The 20,621-nt window shown below is 38.0% G+C and overlaps 1 protein-coding gene across 3 annotated transcripts in view; it reads left to right on the top strand.

Annotated features, from left to right (window-relative positions):
* The window catches only part of NR1H4 (nuclear receptor subfamily 1 group H member 4), a 35,659-nt gene that overhangs the window by 11,497 nt on the left and 3,541 nt on the right, over window positions 1–20,621 (top strand). The window contains exons 3-7 of one of the 3 annotated variants that reach the window (XM_075723330.1): window positions 5,487–5,639; window positions 9,200–9,333; window positions 9,854–9,952; window positions 11,052–11,151; window positions 12,998–13,144. In XM_075723330.1, the coding sequence (XP_075579445.1) occupies window positions 5,487–5,639; window positions 9,200–9,333; window positions 9,854–9,952; window positions 11,052–11,151; window positions 12,998–13,144 (633 nt within the window). The remainder of the gene's footprint in view (window positions 1–5,486; window positions 5,640–9,199; window positions 9,334–9,853; window positions 9,953–11,051; window positions 11,152–12,997; window positions 13,145–20,621) is intronic. The other 2 variants (XM_009492672.2, XM_075723343.1) reach the window with 2 other exon arrangements.

Genomic DNA, 20,621 nt, shown 5'->3' on the forward strand with positions numbered 1-20,621 from the left:
AGCAGTTTCTGAATTTCTATTTTTTCTTTCTTCTTAATTTTATCTGAGTCATTAATCACTTTCGAGATTTAAGTTTGGATCTGGTGTACACTACTCTGTATTTTCCCCAAGACAGTTTGGCAGTGTCTTCCACCATTGTCCCGTGAATATAGAGCACAGTTGGCCAACCTACGGCTCTTAAGCCATCCTTAGCTCTTGGTAAACTGAAAAACAGCTTCCATGTGGGGGCCTGGCAGCCTGGCTCTGCTGTCTTGGCAGCTGTTGATGCTGATCTCTGCCTGTGGAAGCAACCAAACCCATGGAGGCCCCTGGGAGTTTAGTGCTAGGCTGCCCTAGAAATCAGCTGCAAACCCAGCCCAAATGCCTCCTGTAGTGCACATTGAAAGGAAGTGAAAGGCATCACCTCCCACCTGCAGAGTGTTTCCAGAGAATTTCTTTCCTTCAGCTCCCAAAGAATATGGTGAGTGTCTTCAGGTTTGTGAAATGAAAGGATTTCTAATTCTAGACTTGCTTTTAGGGATAGCCCCTATTCCTAGGGAGGGAGCTTCTTTGGGAAACAGGTAGTATCTGTAGGATAAACATCTTGCTTCTTAGGAGAACAGTATTTGCAAATTGGTGTCAGGATAAATGCCATATAGAAAATCATTGCCATTATTAGAAACATGATTGCCAGATATTTTAGCAGAGAGGGACAAAAAGGTTTTGCTGATGTAATAACTATTATACCTAAAGATGGTTACTCTGTCACAGGGCTGAGGTACATTATAGAAAGAAAAATAATGCCCCAGTTTTTCTTTCTATTCTCTGAATAAATATTTTATTATAATTTCTGTTCTACGGATAAAGGCTAAAGCATGGACATTACTGAAGCACTAAAACATCTTAATGTGGACCCCACTATTGCTGAGAGTGGATGTTGAACTAATTTGGGGGTTTTGCTTTATCTATTACAAATTCATTTCTGAGGGCACAACAGGCCACACACTGGTCAACTGCTCTGAACATGAATACAATCAAGGGTCATACAGTTTATCTCAATAATTCGAATAAATAAGAGATTCATTTCTTGCTGCTGTCCATGTGAATAGTCTGAAAGTCAAAAAGTATCAATTAACTCATATGAATGCTGTCATTATAAAACAGATTAAACGCAATTTTAATGCGAAGATTCCAAGTAATGATATAGTTACTCTGTTCGTAAGCTATTCCCACTGTTTATTAGCTTCATTATTAAATGTCTTAGTAATTTTTCAAAGACTTACAATTGCAAACTATGGAATTTGTAACAAATGTTTCTAGGAGAGAGGGTAAAACCACCAGGTAAATACTCAGGCTAAAACCCACTGTGAAAGGAAATATGCATTCATCTCTACTGATTCAGTTTGAATCAGTCTGTATGTAACCATAATTTTACTGCTTTATTGGGATAATTTCTTTCATGTGTTCACTCTATTTCATGACTGCAAAATCAATTACAAAGAATAGTACCCTTGATGAAACATAGTAAAAGTTGATTTAAAGATAAGGTCTTCTGTTTCTACAATAAACTTTAGAGGTGATTAAAGTACCAGCTGATTCAGTAAAAAGATGTGCTGAGGATGGTAATTCTGTTTGACAAGGTGAAGATGATACTGTGTTTTCTAGACCTCTGATCATTCTTGTCTATCTGTGGAATTTTTCACATGGGTATATATTACCCTCAAAGCGCGGTGACCAAAACTGGGCTAGGTACTTCAGTTGTGCTCTTACCAGTGCAGTAGAACTACCTCACATGCTTCACATCCAAGTATGAGATTAGCCCTTCTTTTTGGCAACAAGACTGTTAATTCATGCTCATTGTGTGTCCGAAATAATATGCAGATCCCTTTCTGCAGGACTAGTGCTCACCTTGCAGCACCCCTGCTCCATTGAAGCTGTGGACATTCTTATTCAAAGGGGGAGGCTTTGCACATATTTTTATGGGATTGAATCCTCTGTGATGAATATGTTAATTTTTTTTTTTTTTTCATTTCTTTCTTGGGTAATGCATTCAGCAACACCCTCCATTCTTTTTGTTTTTCTTTCTTGGGCAGAAGGAACAAATATTAAGATCTTATTTATCATCCCTCATGACAATATTAATCTAAAGATATGGGCAGGAGTATACACTTCTATATATTTTTTTAAATGTATTACCAGCCATTAACAAATAAGTATCAACTATTTCATTAATATTTTATATATTATGCATAAGGAAATTAAACAGAACATCTGCTCTCATACAACATTTGCCTGTGGTACTATAAAAAAAAAAAAGAAAAGGCTTCCTTGAGGTTTCTCTCACCTATAATATATCACTTTAGAAAATGCTGCCTTCATTAACAATAACAGCATCACAGTTATGGTCCATAATGGATGAGGCAGTTCACAGGCATTGCTACAGTGCAGTGACCAATACACAATGCTTTAAAGTCTGCTGCTGTAGAGGTCATTTCTGAGACAACATTTGCAGAAATACATCAAAGACTTTTGGTATAGCCTTAGTCTGTATAGTGATACTGGGTTTTAAGGGCCATTTTCAGGTGCTGAAGAACAAGCGGGTCATAGAGTTGTGCTTGTTCAATAAAGCCACAGAATAAGTTCTGCTGAGAGAAAAGCCAGTTGTGAATTCGCTCTGCACAGGCTGGCGGTCTGAGTTTTTGCAGTCTTCAAACCACTCCTGATAACGCTTGATGTCAAGTCAAGCCAGACTGAGAATACTTCCTACAAAGAAGGGTCCCGCTTTAATCTTCTCCTCTCACTAACACCCACCACGTGGGCATGGGGGGAAGGAATGCTGTAGCATGTCTTGACAGAGTGGAGCAGGTGCTTTGCTAGCAATAGTGAACTTCAAAAACTTTTAAATTGAAAAACCAAAAGCTGTTGGCCATCATGATGGCAAACGGAGATATTTACAAAGCTTTCATCTATGCTTTTAACAGCTGTCCTCCTTCAATGTTCATCATTTCTGTAAGGAAAAATAAGCATCAGTAGCATTGGATCAGCTCTAGCCATAATTAATCATATTCATGACTAGCTAAGAGAACAAAGCAAATTCAACATTTCCAGCCAACATAAGCTTTTTGTAATTTGGCAAGATCAGATAAAAGTTAGACTGTGCCAGAAAAACCTTCAGCTCTTGGGGCTGCCCTGTCATTAGTTTAACAGATGCCATTTCTGATTTACCTCTGAATTTTCATAAAACTCCTCCTGTTATAGAAGGTCACACATTAAATATTTCAGGCAGTTTAAGTTAATTTTGAATTATTAGTGCAAAATATATATATAGAAATTCCATTCATACCAAAAAAGCTAATTTCAAAATGAATTATGAAGAAGTCTGTTCAAGAAGACAATGACTCAAGACTCGCTTCATGATAAAACTGAAGCGAGAGTAGGGTTAAAACTACTTTTTGCCAAAACATATTTCACTTTTCATTTCACATCATTCACTTTTTGAAAACCTTTGTTTTCAAGAGAAAATATTTGACTGTTTGAATCCTATTGTCTCCTATCTTTTTGCATCCCTAGTTTCCACATTCTTACATACTTCTAAACAATTCATTTACTAAAGCTCTTTTTCTTTGCTCTTCCATGAAAAAGCAAACACATACCTTGTGGACAGAGTGAGTCATAAATATTTGTGCAGCACTTTTCAACATTTACTACTAATTAATGTGTCATGAATTACAGGATTTAAATTTAACAAATAAAATTTATAAATGATGTAAAGCAGATGCAGTTGCCTTTAACTGACACTGAGAACCTACAGCTTAAATCCAGGCCTTTTTCTCCCTCCCCTGGCCAGTAAATGGTAATGTATTAAACACCACGTGAATGATGAATAAAAATAATGCCTGGGGCTGCTGGAGGTTCTAAGCAATCTGCATTTCAAAAGAGACTGATGCCAGTCAAGTGTATTTACCTGAAAAGAAGCCAGTAAAACAGACAGCATGGAAGAGATTTCAACCAGGAAATACAGCAGATTGAGAGAAATGCCAGACTTTTTGTGATGAGGTAGTGGAATTGTTTTACTAGTAGCTTCACACTGGTGCTTGGAAGAGATTATGCAATCATAAAAACATGGGCCAAAGTTGGGAAATTGTCATTTGACAATGGCAAAACCATCACATCATCTGTTTTCTCGCGTAGATTCAGCGGGATGGTATCTTAGCTCAGTGCATTCTGAAAACACACAGACAAATCCTGCAATGGGCAATGATTCTGATTCACATCTGAATCTTCCCTAAGATTTGAGTATGGGAGAGTGGTTTTTATCTGGTGCCTCTCTCAGTGCATCAAAGTGACAGGTTGGAAAAGGCTGGTGTTTTTTTGTACCAGCCAGTGGCAATAAGGAAGCAAGAAGTTTGTGAATAGCTCTGGTTAATGTAAATTTAGGCAGAGCTCTAGTTTGAATTACACTATAAATCAGTGATGTGCCAGCAGAAGTTCCCAGGAGCCTATTTCAGATATCTGCTCTCAGATGGGAAGAACTAAGCTTCCCTCCTATGCCAAGAGAGTTAATTCATTCTGTAGTTGATGCTAAATAGTCTCTGCCATGTGAAGGACAATGTAAAGAGATTGTGACGGCACAGTGAGTCGCACTAAAAATTCAGGAAAAAGTCATGATTGGCAGGAAAGACTCTGTTGTTTTGTGATAACTTTTTTACTCAATTACATTCCATATCTTCAGCAGTCCACATTTTGCCCAAGGTGCCACTCTCAGAGGTGTGATAGGCAGTGGCCAAATAGGAACTTTGGGCAGACTGAGTAAAGGTCCTCTCGATTTCTTGGATCAGTTGCCATTTACAGTTACCACCATGAAGTTTTGGAGCAAATCCAGCGATGATACCAATAGAACTGCCTGCGCAGGTGAAATTAGGTAACTGCTTAACTCAACAGGTGGCCAATATTTAGTGGATGAGGCTGGAGTATCCTACAAACAGGGGAGGAGGCACATGTATGATAGGCAGATATGATGCAGGTTCCTTATTGAACTTGGGAGCAGGCAAGCAGACCAGTACATGGAGCTGAAGAAACTGTGATGAGTTACTCAACTCTCTTTCTGCAAATCCTGTACCTCAAGAGATTTAGCAGACTCATATTTTTTTCACTGGTTATTTGTATGGTATCAGCCTACAGTTCTAGTGCTGGTGCTCAACCTGCTCCTGGCAGGTTTCAGATATGGGTCTGAAGTTTCCCAACATTCACAGTTCCAGGACCTTACTTTGAGCTAATGTCTAATGTCTAGGCATGTGATTCATCATATTGATTTATTAAATTATATTACTTTGATACTATTCTCAGCACAAATATCAAGAATATAGTCACCTAGCCACTGAAAGAAACTTGCAGTGCAGCACTACGTGTCATTCAGAAAACCTGGTGGAGATGGAGGTGCTCTTCAAATTGCCTGCTTTGCTTCTTTGAGTGTTTTCTTTCATCTATTTCACTGCTGTGTTGTGCAGGGTTCTTCAGAAGAAGCATCACAAAAAACGCAGTATACAAGTGTAAAAATGGAGGCAACTGCGAGATGGACATGTACATGAGGAGAAAATGCCAGGAGTGCCGCCTAAGGAAATGCAAGCAAATGGGCATGTTGGCTGAATGTATGTATACAGGTATTTGCATCATACAGTCAGAGTGTGCAGAAAACACATCAAATACTGTATGTGTATGTGTTTAATTGGGCTGGTTTTAATATTAAAGTTATAAAATGTCATCTGTCAGGTGGAAGGTGCATTAAAGATGATGGTGCCTGTGCATCAAATCCTGTTGAAAAAGGCAAATACACTTACAAGCAACAGGATTTAGTTGGTGGTCAGGGACACAAGCGTATAAGAGCTTTTTTTTTTTTGGAAAAGCAGTTGGGGGAAGCAAATCTATAGGAAACTCCTCAGGAGTGAGGAGTTTGCAGTGTTGTGAAAGCCAGAGCAGGAAAGTCCTGGTGCTTCCCTTTGCCACTTTTTCTGGGGCTCTCCCTGTCAAGTTCTTGTAAGTCCAAATTTTGGCACTCAAACAATGCCATTTTCAAGAAAAGAGGAGGACTGCTGCAAGCACTAAGTTTCTGTAGACTTGTCAAGTGTATGTTCCCAGACCTCAGCCAGCAATCGGGCAAAGCCTGTTAAGTGCTAGCCCTTTTTTATAGTCTCATTAGCTTTTCTCGTGGTGTTACAGATTTTCCTGCCTCGCATATAGGCACACAGGTAGAACTGTTTCCAGAAATGAAGCTGATGGACTTCAATAATTTTTCATATTAAAGTGAATATGCTGTTCAGATTGACAGTTTACAAACTTCATTGAGCTTTACATTGGATAACTTGGAACAACAGGGATATTGGAGTGCAACTTTAAACATGTTTAAAACTCTATTTTGAATAAAATGTTGGCCAATCCATTATTTTTGCAAGCTTGCTCCTGAAAACAGTCTGTAAACATCTGCTCTTCTGCCTTCCATGAACAGGGCTACAATTTATTTTTCTTGATGGCTCCAGTCATTTTAGCATACACGTATGTGTGAAACCAATTTAGGTTCATACAGGAAATTAATCTACTTGGAATTTTTAATATACTTCTATCCCTCAATCTGATCAGAAGATGCTATATTAACCGTTGGTTTTGTGAGAAACAATAAGCTCCATCAATATTTGGAATGCATTGCCAGCATAATGTAATTAATCTTTCATTCTGCAAATTGAACAGGCTACAAAGATCCTGAGATATGACATATTCTCGTGCAATACGTAAATATATGAGCAGACACCACCACTTGATGACAGCACTCAATGTGTCCCAAAGTGTCAGGGGAAAATAACTCCACTGTGGTGTTGATCCCAGATCCATTGTTCCAAAATTTTAAGAGTTCAAAATAGCCTGAGTGACTCAGTACAACAAAATAACAACCCATCACCGAAAAAAATAGGTCAGCGTAAACAATACTGACTGGGCCCACATGAAACTTTTAAACCGGCCTATCGTTTTCACAAACTGGCATATATGAAATAAAAGCCAGCGAGTGCCACTGCCATCTGACTCTCTGCAATGGAAACACTAGGTATCTTGTGTTGCTCATGACTTAAGCATAACCGTGCTCTACTGCACTGCAATGAGGATGTTTGGCAAGGTACTATTTAATGGCTTTTAAGTACGAGTGTGCTGTATAATGGCTTTTAGTTCAAGGCAATCCAGGACAGTAAAACATGAAGCTTCTAGTAGTATAAAGCATTTATTTTGAAAAAAAAAAAAATTACTAGGAAATAAAAGGTTACCTTGAACTTTGTTTCACTCATTCATTTTGTAGGATTGTAATTGCAAGCTCTGTGGATTCTTTTTTCCCTCCGAACAGGGAGGTAAAGTCTTCTAAACGTCTATGGCATGGCTACTCAGCAATCCTAATGCTGCTCTTTTTACACAAACCACAGACAGATCAAAATTGCTAACCATCAGTTTCAGTCATTTGCTGTGGTTTTGATATGAACTGCAAGTTTCTTGGGTGAAATATCTACCTAGGAAAGACCCAGGTTCTGCCACTCTTCCTGGAAGGTAATACCCATTTAACACCCACTGAAACCTAGCTGTCTCTGAGGCAAAAAGTAAAGTCCTGTCTCTCACTTGAGTCTTCCAGCTAACCTAAATGGAGCCAGAATAAGATGTCAAGGTACTACTCTGTAACAGGAAGCATGAGAAAAATCTGTCTTAGTGCTTAAGGCGACTGTAAATCAAATTTTCCCTAGGAAGGCAGTAGACCAGATCCTAAGCTGGTGGAAAACAGTACAAGCCCATTAGCACCACCAAAGGACACACTGAATAATTTAGAAAAAGAAATCTATGATGCTGTGCAGCAGCAGAAATTACATGGCTCGATACCAATTATTATCTCCATCATTTCTATTCCCCCCTTTCAAGGTATTATTTGCAGGTCTTATTTTAATCATGTAAATTTCCTCTTCTCTCAGTGGTTCAGGTAGGTTATTTTATATAGTGCTTAAACAGGAAATTAAAAACATTCACAACGAAATTCACTGTTTTCATGGTATCTTCCTCCACTATCATATACTCACTGAATGAGCCTCTTTTCCTGCTCTGCATTTTCAAAGGTGAAGAATGGGAAGGATACTTGAAAGAAGCTCAAAAAAAAAAAAAAAGAAAGAAAGAAAGAAAAAAAAGTCCTGTGCTGATAGGTTTATTTTTAGATGAATACTTAGCTGTTTACTTTTTCATTTGTGCTTTCTGGCTGTCTTCCACAGATTGTGTAGGGTACCTATTGTCCCTTTCTTTTGTTAGCACAAGCAAATTGCTAGTTTTTATGACATCCACACAAGGATGCTCCCTGGTTCAAGGTACTGAAAGGTAGTCTAGAACAAAAAAAACCCACAAATGCAAAAATCCTTTTATTAGGGCAAGTGAAACTCTATAGTAAAACCAGGGCTTTATTCAGTTCTCTAATACAATGAAACACAAATTAGCAAGACCAACCAGGTAACATTTTAAATAAATATATTTTTCAGGTACATTTGCCAGCCTGAGTTACTTCTGAGCCTACATTTTCAGCTGTTGGTCTGTCTGTATAGTGACACTGTAATGGCTAAAGCCCTGGACTCCTCTCTTCTGAGAGGGCTTTCTGTGCGAAGATTCTGCACTACAGCCATAATATTGCTTACAGATTATTGAAAACATTCACTGCTCTTTGTGCAAGAACAGCTGCACCTCGATTACTCTTCTGGATTGGATGAGGAGCACACTTTTGATGACAGTCTTCCAACTGACCCCATTTACTGCACTTTTGTTTGGGTGTTGGAGCACAGGAAGGGGTTTTCCTTTGGATGAAACTAAACAAAAGACACTCTCCAGCACACTCCCATTGCCAACGGGGTTTCTGTCTGTAAGACCAGATTAGAGCTGGTCCAAAGCAAGACCCCTGACATGCACACTGTGTGGATGTTGGGTCACCAGAACTGTTTTGCTCTGCAGATGGGCTCCTGCTGGGCTAGACTACTCATTAGTGTGTACTTAGTATGTCTCATTAGACTCACATCCAAAGATAATGGCATGTTCAGGAAATAATCCACACAGGTAAGTGGGTTTGTTAGCATAAAGGGCATTCATGGGCATGTTTATGTACTTATTCAGTGACTGAGGCACATATAAATCCAATTGTTATGTGTTGTATTATGTATTCTAGGTCTGTTAACAGAAATACAATGCAAGTCAAAAAGGCTACGGAAAAATGTGAAACAGCCCCCAGATGAGACCGTCAACGAAGATAATGAAGGCCATGACATGAAACAAGTGACATCTACAACTAAAATATATAGGGTAAGAAAATTCTTGTAATAGTTTGTACAGTAGTGGTGATGTTTGAGCTAAATGTGGCTTGTACAGTGAATATAGAGTACTTGCAAATTCTCTGGAGCTGTCTGTATTAATTAAAACTCTGTCTCCCACCAAGTCAAGAAAATACCTTGAGTATAGTAGTAGTTCTGATATTTTTAGTCAAAACTCAGTAAAGCATCCATAAAATCCGTAAAGTATTTTTTCTGTGATACATCAGGCATACATCACATACGGTGAGGTGTGATATTAAAGTTTGAGCATACCTAGTTATTTGCTAAATATTGCCTTATTTCTAATAATAAACCACACAAAGTCACACAGTTTAGAAGCATTACACACCTCTGTTCTCTACACTTCTATAGAAATCTCAGTGACAAGAAAGCCTCGTCTGCTTGGTCTCCAAGTGTAAAAAATAGATGTATAGCTTTTGCCTAAAGCAAGAGATGCTAGATCATTTCTGTGACTGCATTTCATGATGGGCTTTTTTTTTTTGCCAGTATAGGAGAAAGTAGAATTTACCCCAGAACAGCAGAACCTTATTGATTACATCATGGATTCATACAATAAACAACAAATACCTCAGGAGGTGTCAAAAAAACTAGTAAGTACTTTGATGAATTCATTTTTGAGATGTGGATGACAAAGCTGAGGATTACACAGCAGAAAATATTTGTACTCAGCATAAGTAGGTGTAGTAAGTAGTAGAGCAAACTATGGGTAAGTTTACAGTTAAACAGTTAAAACATACTGCAAGGGGGTCAGAATCTCTCCCATTCAGTCAACAGTTAGACCATATCTTTGTTTATCAACTTAAATGCTAAGAAAAAGATTTCAACTCTGGAAATACACTTTTATGCTCAAATCTAACCTTTGCTGATTGGAGTTTTGTTTTTTGCATTGTCAGTATAGGCAGTGATTTGAGTTTGACTTGCAGCCAAACTTCCTTTATGTAAAATACCAGCCTGGAAGCTTGAAAATATTTCTTTTTTTTTTACTTGAAATTCCCAACATTTTCCAGGTGTGGATTTTTGTTTCATCCCCTCTTCTTTCATTTTCTCTCTACCTTCTAGAAATTCCATTTTCCCTTTAAGACCTCCAAGTTTTCATGGTTGGATGGAAAAAGATTGGGAAACAGGGAGAAGAGGAAAAAGGGGTTTAAGAGAGAGATTTTTTTTTTTTGCAAAACTGTCATGTTAAATCTTAAAAAAAACCCCAAAACCAAAACAACTGTAGAAAATTATTTCCTAAGTCAACAACTTTGAAAACTAAACAGAAGACACTTGCAGGGGGAGGGTTGAATAACCCATGATTAATTTGTGGAACTTATTTCCATGGGAGGTTGAGGAGGTCAAAACCAAAAATATATTAAAAAAAGAAATAGACAAATTCATGGACAGCAAGGCTTTTGGTTAAATATTATGGTACACATAGAACTTCTAGCTCAGAAAGTGCCTAAAACATTGATTGCTAGACGTGGCACTGAAAGTGAGACAGATATTCCAGAGAAAAGGACACTATCTGCTTCTTTTACTTTTTACATCACCTTCCAAAATACCTGTTTTTGACAACCATTGGAGACAAAATACAGGATTAGATGGACCTCTTGCCTGATCCATTCTCATAATTCTTGTATTTTATGCTCTTAAATGTGAAGTGACAATGAATATTAACAGATTTTTGTTTCATTTGATTTTTAACAGTTACACGAGGAATTCAGTGCTGAAGGCAATTTTCTGATTTTAACAGAAATGGCTACCAGTCATGTGCAGGTTCTTGTGGAATTCACTAAAAAACTACCAGGTATATCCAGTGCATTGGGGAAAATTTTGTTATTGCAAAGCTTACATTCCTTTCAGTTGCCACTTGGCGATTGTTGTGTATATTTTGAAGACTATATAAAAATGCCACCTCCTCTGACACATATGCATTCTTCAGACACTGTCTAAAGAAAAGGAGCTTTGTGCTCTGAGGAATAATACATTGAAGAACTCAAACTCTGCTACTCTGAGATGTGGCACTCTTTACCTATTGACAAATAAAATGCTCAGAGAAGGGGTTGTGTCTCTAGAGAGATTTTATTTTCATATATCACTGCAATTCCAAACAGCCTGCCTCTAAATTACCACTAACACTTGCCAGACTCTGCTTCACAGGCTTTGCTGCCTTTCTAGCAAAGCCTCAAGGTCATGGCATCCACTGAATTGCGAGTCCTAAACAAGGACTTTCCCTAGTTGTTGGCACCAATTGTTATGGTCCTTGCAGCGTATGTTATGGACAAGCACTGAAAACCTGAATTTGTCATTAGTATTTTTTTAACTCCCAAATTGATGCTATCTCAAGAGTGAACACTGGGCATGGTACAGGTTCCCTGTAAGACCAGTAATGCTTAGCTGTATGAAAACATTATTTTCCTGGTATTCCTATGATATTGACCCTTTCTCTGTGTGTTATGGGTTTGCTTCAAAGCCTAGCACTGCAGTTGTAACTATATTTTTTTACACTAACTGGATACTGGCTCTCAGGAAATTAATGGAGCACAAATTAAGCAAGGGGGTACAGCAATGTCAGCGGAAAGATGCTAGCACTGCTTCTTAATGGAACAAAAGAAATAATTTAATTTGCTATGTGCCACTCTGGCTGAATGCAATCACTGCTCAAGCACAGGGTTATGTGTGTACATCCACACCTAACAGGGAGTGAAGCTATGAGCTAGAAACTTGATGGTTGTTTCATAAGAGGGAAAAACCCCCTTCCAGAATTCTGCAATCCAAGTGGTCTTATGCTGAGGAAAAGGTAAAAGGGTCTTAAAGTCAGAAGTACAGAAAAAGATCCAGGTCCCGCTGTCCAGTTTATGTTGAGAAAGAAGGGAGGAGCCTTGTAATTGAATAATCTGCTATTTTCAGTGTTGACTTAGAGTACATCTGGCATGATTTATCACCTTTTTGTTTCATTCTCTACATTATCTTTTTCTGTGCTTCCCCACAGAATCAGGGGGTGGGTATAAGGTGGGTACCTGCACTGGCAAGTATGAGGAGACTTTCCCATGATCTTCAGCTCCCCGTTCTTCTTCAGATGAGCAGCTCTGTACTCACACAAGTTACCATATTCCTTCTGATTTCTTCAGTGGGTTTTAGAGTCCTTTCCTTCCAAAAACAGAAACACATATTTAAAACACAGCAAGAAGCCTCTATGCATATCTTAGTCCAAATACAAGGCGGAATACTTAAAATTAGATGCTTCAAATGCTGATTTTTGTCATCAGAGCACTGAAAGAGCTGAAAGCAGCATGGCAGAGGGAGAGTCATATAGAGAGCTCTGGTGGAAACACGGCAGAAGATGTTAGGCAACACCATCAGGCTAGACAAAATCTCCACTATTGGTTGTGCTACGCCATTAAATTTTGGTTATTGTGTTCGTCTTAAAGTACTATGAACACTGAAACACAAGCCTAATTCTCAAACTTCTGAGAATCAAATCTGTGTCACTTTCTGGAATCTGGGTTTCAATTTCCGCAGCACCTGGTAACTCTACTGACATCAACATCAAGGTTATGCAGATGTGTAGCACCTGATGTGCAAGAACTTCAAGACAGAAAGTAGTGGGGACTTTTCTGTTGCTGTCTTACTTATCTTTAACATCTCCCCAGGCTTCCAAACCCTTGATCATGAAGATCAGATTGCTTTGCTGAAGGGCTCAGCAGTAGAAGCCATGTTCCTTCGTTCAGCTGAGATCTTCAGTAGGAAACTTCCTACAGGGCATACTGTCCTTTTAGAAGAAAGAATTCGCAATAGTGGTAAGTATCTTGTTTAACGAGGGAAAAAACAAACCACACGATTGCACTTCTGTGTCAGTATTTTGCCCTTGAGAAGCTAGTAAAATTTTTTATTAGCATTGAAACAGGTTTATCTGAATGTTGTTCTTTATATTAACTAGAACAAGTCTAACTCAGCCTTGAGTCTAAAGGTCATAAGGTAAAGGTTTATTTATAAATACGTTGCAAGTATTATGAATGACACTGTATCAAATAAACCCAGTGAAAGTCTCAAATTATAAGCATTAAAGAACAATGAAGTATCACCATTTCAAATTATTCATATAAAATACCAATATTTATGCTTTCAAATGCAATCACTATGAGAAAGAAATTTAAAAAAGAAGTTAGGATGTTACTGCAGATGACTGTAGGGAAACACTTAGGGTCAGTTTGGTAAAATTGAATCACACTGCACAAGATGCATAGAAGAATTATAAACATGGCATGTTCTCAGTATGTTTTCTGCTTCTTAAGGTTCATCAAAGGTTCTACTGGTTCTAAACATGAATCTTAGTAATTCTGAAAAGTCAAACAGGTTTGGATATTGTTTGTTCCTTAAAGCACGAAAAGTTGTATTTTGTTTTGTTATGTATTCTTTGGGCTCCACTGATGCAACACTGAATGTTTCATCCTTTTCTGGATTGACCAGCAAACTTCATCCACCCACAAAAATTCTGAATCAAAGAGCCTGTCTACAGTCAGAGAGAGTGCTTTGACTCTGGCTTCTGGCCTTCCTTTTTAATGGCCAGAAGGAGAAGAGATAGGATAACATTTAACCTCAATACTAGTAATAGAAATGGTCTTGAACTCAGTTCGAAACTCTTAAGATCAGTAATGTGAAGGTACTACTGATGTAAGCAAAATTAGGTGAATACTTCTATATTTGAGACCCTGAAAAGAACTTAGAAACATGAGAATAACTCACTTGCTGAAGGTATGTATTTGGTTTGGCTTAGCACACTCAATTCTAGGTTTATATTTTGTAGTATTTTATATTTCTTTCATTTTGATTTGTTATAAGAGGCTGTTGTTTGATGGACTGGAAATTGTGACCTTGAGAGTGATATGGATGGCTTCTGGTCCAGGTTCTGCAGGCAGAGAAGTATGCCAAGAAGGCCAGAGATATTTCCTGGAAACTGTAATGAGTTGTCATTGATCCAAATGTCTTCATTAAGAGATTTTTCTACTAGAATATAACCTAATTTTTTGATTAAATTAGGTCTTAGAGAAATGAATCTATATAAATACATGATTACTGAAACCTTCTGCTCCTCTAATCTATACAGTCAGTATTAACCTTCTTGTTCAAGGTGTCAACTGTTAATAAAAAGCAGAAGCAGGAAATACTTTGATCGAGAACATTACATAAGCTATTGTGTCGTACCAATAATTTTTTCTTTACTCATAATTTTAAAATACCCTGTTAATTCTCTGCAACTATTGAGTCCAGATGAGATGCAATATCATTTTTTGCAAGCTAGTACTAGACTTAAAGATAGCATTTCATACCATAACATGACTAGCTGGAATACGACATTGTATCCTGCAGTAATAATATCTACCTGCCATGAAATAGATTAAAAAAATAACATTTTGTGTAGAGGAAAGTTTCAAGACAAGTAATGATTTCAAATGTGCTGTTATTTATTCCAAAGGAAGATTTCCTGCAATTCTTTTTTTCTGGGGGGGGAAAAAAAAGACCAAAGTAAATTAAAAATGAGTTCTGGATCAGAACAAAACCTGTGCTGAATAGTTTGCAAGAAATGAAACGTGGTAAATTTTTTGTTTTGTTTTGTTTTGGTTTGGTTTTTTTTAATATATATATATATATACATACACATAGATATCTTATTGCTCTTGGAAAAGGCTCTCAAAAATATTTCCCTCAAGCCAGGATCAGGTCGGGGACATAAGAGGAAATACTGCTGCTAGAATTGCTCCCTCCCTATATTACGGGAGAATAATGTATTATCCAGCTTACTTGCTGCTGGCTGCATTCTTTCCTTCCATTAATAGCCAGAATACAGGACAAAATACCATTTCCCATGTATTTTATTTCTCCACTCTGTGCAAATTCAAGCCCACTTAAAAACATTTTCCTTGGCTGCACTTAATGGAGCTGTGACAGTAAAAAACAAAAGCAGCTTGTAAATCTTTGCATTTGTAGCAGTGTTAACTTAATTGCTGCTACCAATGCTATTTATCTGTTAATGCTACTGCACAGACCCAGAAGTCACTCAAAATTTCCAGAGTCTCTCATTTTGGACTGACATTGCGGCATGCTAGAGTGTATCTGTCAACCTGGAAATGTCCCTTGCATGAAAAGGCTTAAATACGTTTTTTAAATGCCCCTCTGTCTAGGTTTTCAGTACTGATAACTGCCTGTTAGTTAGTGATATCACTTCCTTTGTACCAAAATGCAAGCAGATTGGTTTGTAAGAGGAAGGATTTTTACTAGGCAGGTTAGACTCTCTCACACTTCCCAAATGTACTTCCCAGTGTTCACTGAATTTTCATAGGAATCCTGTTTGTCGTTACACAAGCTAACAGAGTTTTTTGCTTTGACTTGTAAGAGCTTGCAATGGCACAATTTTTCTGGATGTTTTGTCTTAGTTTATGATAAATTCCAGAATTACACATTTAGGCAAACCGAATAATTGTTGGAAAATACCTACTACTGAAACATCTTATTTTTGTGGTTTAAATCACGGTCATTTTCAGGTGTCTCTAGTTTAAACAAAATGAAAGGAAGGCACCCAAACTCTTCTGTTACCATTGCTTACACATACAGCTTTCAAAAATATTAAATATGAAGTTCACACCCCTGCATGTCATAGAACTCAACACCAGGGCTCTATGTTGAGTAAAAGCCTGTACTACATGTGATATTAAGATAGAAACTTAAGCAGCCTCTTCCAGTTTTAACCAGTGAGGACACATGCTACTAGACACTGCAGCAGGCCATTATCATGTTAAAGACTGGTCTAAGAGATCAAATAGCCAGAATAGATTAAACACTAGTCAAATAAAGACAAAAACCCATGAGAATGACATATAAATTTGGAGACAGGGACTTCTGGTTTTTTGCATACACCTTACCGAAAAACAAGACTAAATCCAGCAAACTGAAACACCCTGAAAAGACAATAGAGAGCAGCAGAGGAAATGCAGTAATAGCTGAATGGGAGTTTAGAAATTAATTTTATAGGTAATGAATGACAAAGAAGCATCAGGATTATTCATGGCTCCTAGTGAGGTTGCAAACACTGTCAGGCCATCAGCCATAAATTATTGCTGTTAGTCAGAACTTCTGTCCACATATTTTTAGGTGCAGACAATTGTCTGAATGTCACGTAAGTCCCACTGTCAAGCCTTGATGTCTGTATCCACAAAATCAGGGGTAGGGATCCTGCTTAAAAGTCACAAGCTGTCCAGACTTCTGTCACCTGCCACCCTGTCCACTTGGAAGCTGCTCTCATCTATTAATATTTATGCCTTCCCCAGTCTTATTGTGCAGAATGGATTTTTTTTTTCCTGATAAAAAAGGCAGAGATCTGGTGGTGATGACCTTCGAGCATTAGCAGCCTTCGTTTTTATTCTCATGCTGATGAGGTGTATGTTTATTTCTTAGCTTGAGCATATTGCTCAAGTCCTGATGCATCTCAGTGACTACCTTTGTTTGTGCCCTTATGGTCTTCCTCCATAAGGTGTTATGAAAAGTCTTTCATTAGCTGCTCCTGAGACTGAAATCCTCTCCTACTCACTCTAATATTGAGACTTAATAAGAAATACAGACATTTTATTTAATGTTAATGAGAGCTTGTGCCACTTACTCATCTTATTTGATGCTTCATTACTCATACACCAAGTTGTGATTGATTGATTCATTCTGTGAAAGGCTGACGTCCTAGTAGTTTAATGCTTAGTTTCTTTCTGTTATTTTGAAATCAAACTTTCCCCGTTATCTAGCAGTACAATATCTTTAAAAACAGTGCTAAAATACTGAATATTTTCTCAGTGAGCATTTATAGTTTGTATTTGTAAGGCCACCTGCTTTCAGCAGTCATGAAGAGCCACAGATTTTTATTTCATCATTTTATTCTACAGAGCAGTTCTACTAATTTCAGTATCAGGGAATAAGATACTATCTGATATGGACAGAAACAGAAGAATCTGGACCCAAATTTTCAGCTGGCAGCAGGACACCTGACATTGTGAAATATACTGTTGTCTTCCTGGATGGGTTACAGATGCTGAAGTACAGTGAGATCCAAAGAAAAAAAGAAATAGCCACAATTTCAAAGCCTTGGCAAGAGGCCACCTTTTGCCCTTGAATGTGGAATACAAAGTTCCTGTTGATTTGGACCAGAGACTCCTGCAATCAAGGACAAAATTTGGCACCAGAACAATGGATACCTAATCACTTCCACTGCCTTTGGCTTTTATTATTTGATTATTAGTACTGGGTAATGGTGGTGCTTCAAAACCCCATTGTGCTGGGGTTTCTGCAGAGAAACAAAATGAAATTATCTTCACTGCTGAGTCCAAACAATCTAAGAGAGAGCAACCTGGCCAATATCTAGCCCCTTGTTTCTAAACATACCTGCAAATCATAGGTGTCTAACCCTCCAAGTGGTCGTATGCATCCACGCGGAAGGAGACACTTACTATCCTGTGACTTGACCTGAAACTGGCACACTGCCCAAAATATTTAGAAATTAGGACCACTTTAAATTACAGAGTATAGGAAAGAGCTTTCCTGTTCATACATGGTACTGCACAATCTACCACATTGTTAGCTAGTACTGTGATCCTGAATTACAAATAAAATTGATAAAAGTGTTTAAATCGTACCTACAGAATTAATTTACGCCCATGAAAACAAGAACAGATGTCAGAGGACCCAATCTCTTTTCTTCTGCGTTAGTCTGCTTCTCCAGGCCAAAAACTTATTTAAATAGACTCAGCGTATGAAGACTGGCTCAAGGCAGTGCAGATGCTGCTGCTGTGTGCCAGACCACACTTCCCTCCTGACTGCAGGCACTCAGGCCACTGCCAAAGGATGGTATGTGGCAATGTCATTTGCATCCTCCTTGCAGGTTTGGTTGGTTTGTTGTTTTTTGGGGTTGTTTTTGTTTTAACTAAGGTTTCTTTGCTTGCAATGATGGTTTCACAGTGATCCTGTTGATTGCTTTTGAGAAGATGGGGTTTTGCTATCCCGATTGTGAATTCTCCTTGGCACATGCTAACCTCTCATTTAAGTTGGCCATTTAACCTCTACAAGGTGATGATAGAGGAGAGGTCACATGAACATGCTCTGGTGTATCTTCTCTACTGGCTAGATTTTCCTCTTGTCAGCTCTCAGCATCAATACAGTCAATTTGGTCAGTGTTTAAAGGGCCACTGATGCATTTGAAGAGGTTAGAAGGCAGAGCTCATAAGCAGCATGGAAATCAGTTCCGGTAGATGAAACACTGTGAAAGATAGATACAATTTTGCGAGTCATGAATATATTTTATTTTCATAAAACAGCTACTAACATACCCTTGGTTTAATATCCACTGGCACCTCCATGCTTATCAAGAAAAAAATATCTCTTTATCCATATTAATCACACAGTGTTAGTTACTCTTAATTAGTACTTACTCTGAAGCTTTCCTGTTACAATAGATTAATCTATCCAATTTTGATCAATAGCCAAAATAGAAGAGAGAATACTGGTCTCAGAAAGCTGGCAATACTGACCCAATATCACAGTAAAAACATCTATTCCAGGATTATGTTAACCAGATAATTATTTATGGCCTGAAACTGCAAACCTTATGAAAGCAACAGTCATCTTATCTTCAGAGAGAAATCATAGGAACAAAACCCTAAAAGAGGCAAGGTCTAAACCAGTGCTGTGTCTTAAGCTACAGACAGGAATGAAATAGAGCAAGAAGTAAGGGGTGCTGAATGAATAATGCTCATAGGTTTAAATCTGCTCCAGTCTAATGCCACAAGGCCATACCCAGGAAAGCTAGTATTTCCTGTTGACTACCCTGGGGTTTACAGCCAGTCATCCATTAACATAGCGAAATCAATCAAATTAATTACAGTGTCTTCCGCAGATGATAGAGTTGGGCTGGTGGTTAGGTAGAAATCTGTGTACTTCAGAATGATGCACAATGAAACACAAAGGAGGGGCATGTTCTTATTGCCATAATGCTGCATGAAACAAAGTTTTTGAAACCTTTTTGAAAAAAGTTAAGAAGGAGGCACCATTAACACTGCCCAGGAAGATCTGCCTATCTGACACAGTACTATGCAGTGCTCTTGTCTGATCTAAATAAAGAGGGCTAGATGGAGCTAACTTTTCAGTTCTCACTGAGGCCAGAAATACTTTATAACTTTATCTATTGGATCTTTTTCACTTTTGGAGTATGATTTGTAACAATGATGCTTGAAAAGTCATGGAATTCGTTTCTCCTCTAGCCTTCCCAAGTTATGAGCACCAACTTGCCTTTAATTCTTTTTCTGATAACCTGAATTAAAGTGACAACATCTTGTACAGTAGATAAGGAAAAAAAAAAAGCAAAAACTATAAACATCTGTTTCCTGGTTTTTTTGCTCTCTGGTGGAGCTTATTAAATCCAGAGAGAAGCGTTTCAATCCCATTAGAAAACAGCCCCCTCTTGTGATGGAACAGTGGTTTGTGTAATGTGCATACAGGATGATGAAATAACAGGGAAAGTCCAGCACAGATGGGATGAGGGCAAAACGAGTAATCAAGAAAAAATTCCATTATCCTAGTCTCAAAATTGCTCATTTGGCATGGTTTCATTTGTAATTGTCTTGTGACATATATCTATCTAAAGATTTCAAAGCTCTGTTCTCTTTAGTAAAAGCAGTAAATCAGTTGCATTGCCGAAACATCTCTTTTTATTCCCTTTCACCTCTTCTGTTTTGTTTTATTTCTCTGTTTGGAGTACAGCAGTGCAGAGAAGCTCTCTGCCATAATTTCATTTGCTTCCACATCTATACTTATTTTTCGTTTCACCCTTCCATGCTTTAGTTTCTTTATGTTAGATTATAAGCTTCCTGGAGCAAGGATTGTTTTACTGCATGCTTATAGAGTGCCTGGACCAGTGAGGACCTGACTTAGTTATTCCACACCCTGTTCACCAGCATCATTTTCATCCCTCTTCTGCTATATTGACAGTAAGACTTGAGGAGCTTTGTGGTCAGCAAAACAATTAATTCATCCAGCTAAAAATTAACCTGACCCCCAAAAAAGAGAAAAAAAAAATCAAATTATGAATACAAGAAAGAAATGTTGGGAGTCTTAGTCACAGCCCACTTCCTCCCATTTCCTGTCCGCTGCCAAGACAATTGTTCCCAGTGGAGTGATACCTTGCACAGAGACTTCTAAAAATATCCAGTTTGTCTCAGACTTTTTTCATGTCATTGCTGAGCT

The sequence above is a fragment of the Pelecanus crispus genome, chromosome 1, assembly GCF_030463565.1.
Source record: "Pelecanus crispus isolate bPelCri1 chromosome 1, bPelCri1.pri, whole genome shotgun sequence".
Lineage (NCBI taxonomy): Eukaryota > Metazoa > Chordata > Aves > Pelecaniformes > Pelecanidae > Pelecanus > Pelecanus crispus.